The following is a 2,174-nucleotide window of genomic DNA, read 5'->3' as shown; positions in this document are numbered from 1 at the left end:
GGAAAGAGTAAATTGTTTATTCTTGTGCTTCCACTAAACAAATTTTTTAGATCGGTCTATAAAAGGGGATGGATGTGTTGAATTATTTTATAAAAATACGTCAATTAAGGACACGAATAATAATGACAAAAAAAGCAGGGGATGTTGGGTCGTCGTCATCATCATCATCATCATCATCATCACATACGGAGAAGAAATGGGGGTTGATGAAATGGATAAGTAAAATGTTCGACAGCAATGGCGGCTCATCGTCGAGCCGAGGGGGACGAGGAGCCTCAGATACGAACAGCCATCTTCCCCAGTTCCAAGAAGACGAGAACATGGTCTTCCCTCTCCCTCCTCGATCTTTGGTAATAATCTCCTTTACAACATTATATTTTCTATAAGAAAAACAAACTTATATATATATAGATGTGGTTAATTAATATGCTTCTTTTTTTTTAGGAAAATTGCAAAAACGTAATGAATTGTTTTGTGGAAATTATTCAATTAATAACTCCGTTCTTTGGAGAGTATCTGTCCATAAATATATTATATGTTTCAAAATAATTATATATATTTTCTTATATCCTTTATTTATCTTTTTCACCAATTTCACCCTTTTGACGTTTCTCTCTATTTTTTATTTTTTATAGGCAGTATAAAACTTGAGATTAATAATCAATGGCGATTAAGTTAAATTTATGCTTCATATATGTTCCCAATGTATAGTGGAACACGCATGGGATGTTTTTATATATATATATATACATACACACACACATATATGCTATTTAATCTAGTTTGGTTTGGTTATAAATATCGAAATTGAGACGTTAGTTATTTTCCAAATTAAATTTCTTTTAATGTTCATAATTAGGATGATCGATCAAGAGCTGCAAGAGAAAAAGAGGAACTCGACCGAGCAATTGCACGATCCCAAGACGATGACATGAAACGACGACCACATGGTATATATTTTCACCGTCTCTTTTTGTTACACCTCGTAATATATATATACACAGGATATGGTTGGCAAAGGGATCAAGATTATCAAGATTTCCCGAGGTCGTTTCGGGGTGGCGGTTTGAATCCTCCGTTCGTCCCACCTTATGAATCTTCGTATCAATATAGACGAAGACATAGGTACTATATATATATATAAATATTATTACATCCTCTAATTATAGTATATGGAGGACTTAATTATTATAATGTATGATCAGAATATGTGGCGGATGTCATCGGGATATCGGGCATGGGAACTATCTAGGCTGCATGGGAACGTTCTTTCATCCAGAATGCTTCCGTTGTCATTCTTGTGGTTACCCCATCACCGAGCATGAGGTGCTTATATATATACATACTATACATATATGTATATGTATATGTATATGTATACGTACATAACTGAGATTCTGTTCTTTTTTCCTCTGTCTATATATATATCCAAGTTCTCTCTATCAGGAACGAAGCCTTATCACAAGCTTTGTTTCAAAAAGTTGACACATCCCAAATGTGAAGTCTGCCACCAATTTGTAAGCTTTTAATATTTCTTACATTCTAAACTCTGATCTTCCTTGACATTTTTCGGCGATTTTAACAACTTCTCGTCGGATTGTTTTACAGATTCCGACTAACGAAGCTGGCTTGATCGAGTATCGATGTCACCCGTTCTGGAACCAGAAGTATTGCCCTTCTCACGAATACGATAACACAGCCCGATGCTGCAGTTGTGAACGTTTGGAGGTATATATACATATATACACACACACCCATCTGGAAATTTTGAGTCTTTTCTTTTATGCTAATGCCCATTTGTGTTCTCTATTGTGTTTTGAAGTCACGGGATGTGAAATACTACGCCTTAGAAGACGGGAGAAGTTTGTGTCTCGAGTGCATGGAGACCGCCGTAATGGACACGGGCGATTGTCAGCCTCTTTACCACGCCATTAGAGACTATTACGAAGGAATGTATATGAAACTAGATCAGCAAATCCCTATGCTTCTTGTTCAAAGAGAGGCTCTCAATGAAGCTATAGTCGGGGAGAAGAATGTGAATAACACCACTCACAGATCTTGTTTTTTTTTCTGTTTTGGTTATGAGTTCTTGATCATACACTTATGAATGAGTTTCTTGTTTTCACAGGGATACCATCACATGCCCGAGACTCGGGGTCTGTGCCTTTCGGAAG

The 2,174-nt window shown here is 36.4% G+C and overlaps 1 protein-coding gene across 1 annotated transcript in view; it reads left to right on the top strand.

The window, feature by feature from the left end:
- Nucleotides 1-2,174, top strand: part of LOC104809143 (protein DA1-related 2) — a 4,716-nt gene that overhangs the window by 1,388 nt on the left and 1,154 nt on the right. Inside the window, exons 2-9 of the mRNA XM_010535059.1 lie at nt 139-350; nt 860-950; nt 1,005-1,125; nt 1,206-1,326; nt 1,434-1,517; nt 1,609-1,728; nt 1,823-2,035; nt 2,129-2,170. Coding sequence (XP_010533361.1) covers nt 139-350; nt 860-950; nt 1,005-1,125; nt 1,206-1,326; nt 1,434-1,517; nt 1,609-1,728; nt 1,823-2,035; nt 2,129-2,170 — 1,004 coding nt within the window. The remainder of the gene's footprint in view (nt 1-138; nt 351-859; nt 951-1,004; nt 1,126-1,205; nt 1,327-1,433; nt 1,518-1,608; nt 1,729-1,822; nt 2,036-2,128; nt 2,171-2,174) is intronic.

Source organism: Tarenaya hassleriana, unplaced genomic scaffold (assembly GCF_000463585.1).
Source record: "Tarenaya hassleriana unplaced genomic scaffold, ASM46358v1 Cleome1, whole genome shotgun sequence".
In the NCBI taxonomy this organism is placed as follows: domain Eukaryota; kingdom Viridiplantae; phylum Streptophyta; class Magnoliopsida; order Brassicales; family Cleomaceae; genus Tarenaya; species Tarenaya hassleriana.
Note: the sequence above shows the minus strand (reverse complement) of the source record. Positions and strands in the feature narration are given on the sequence as shown.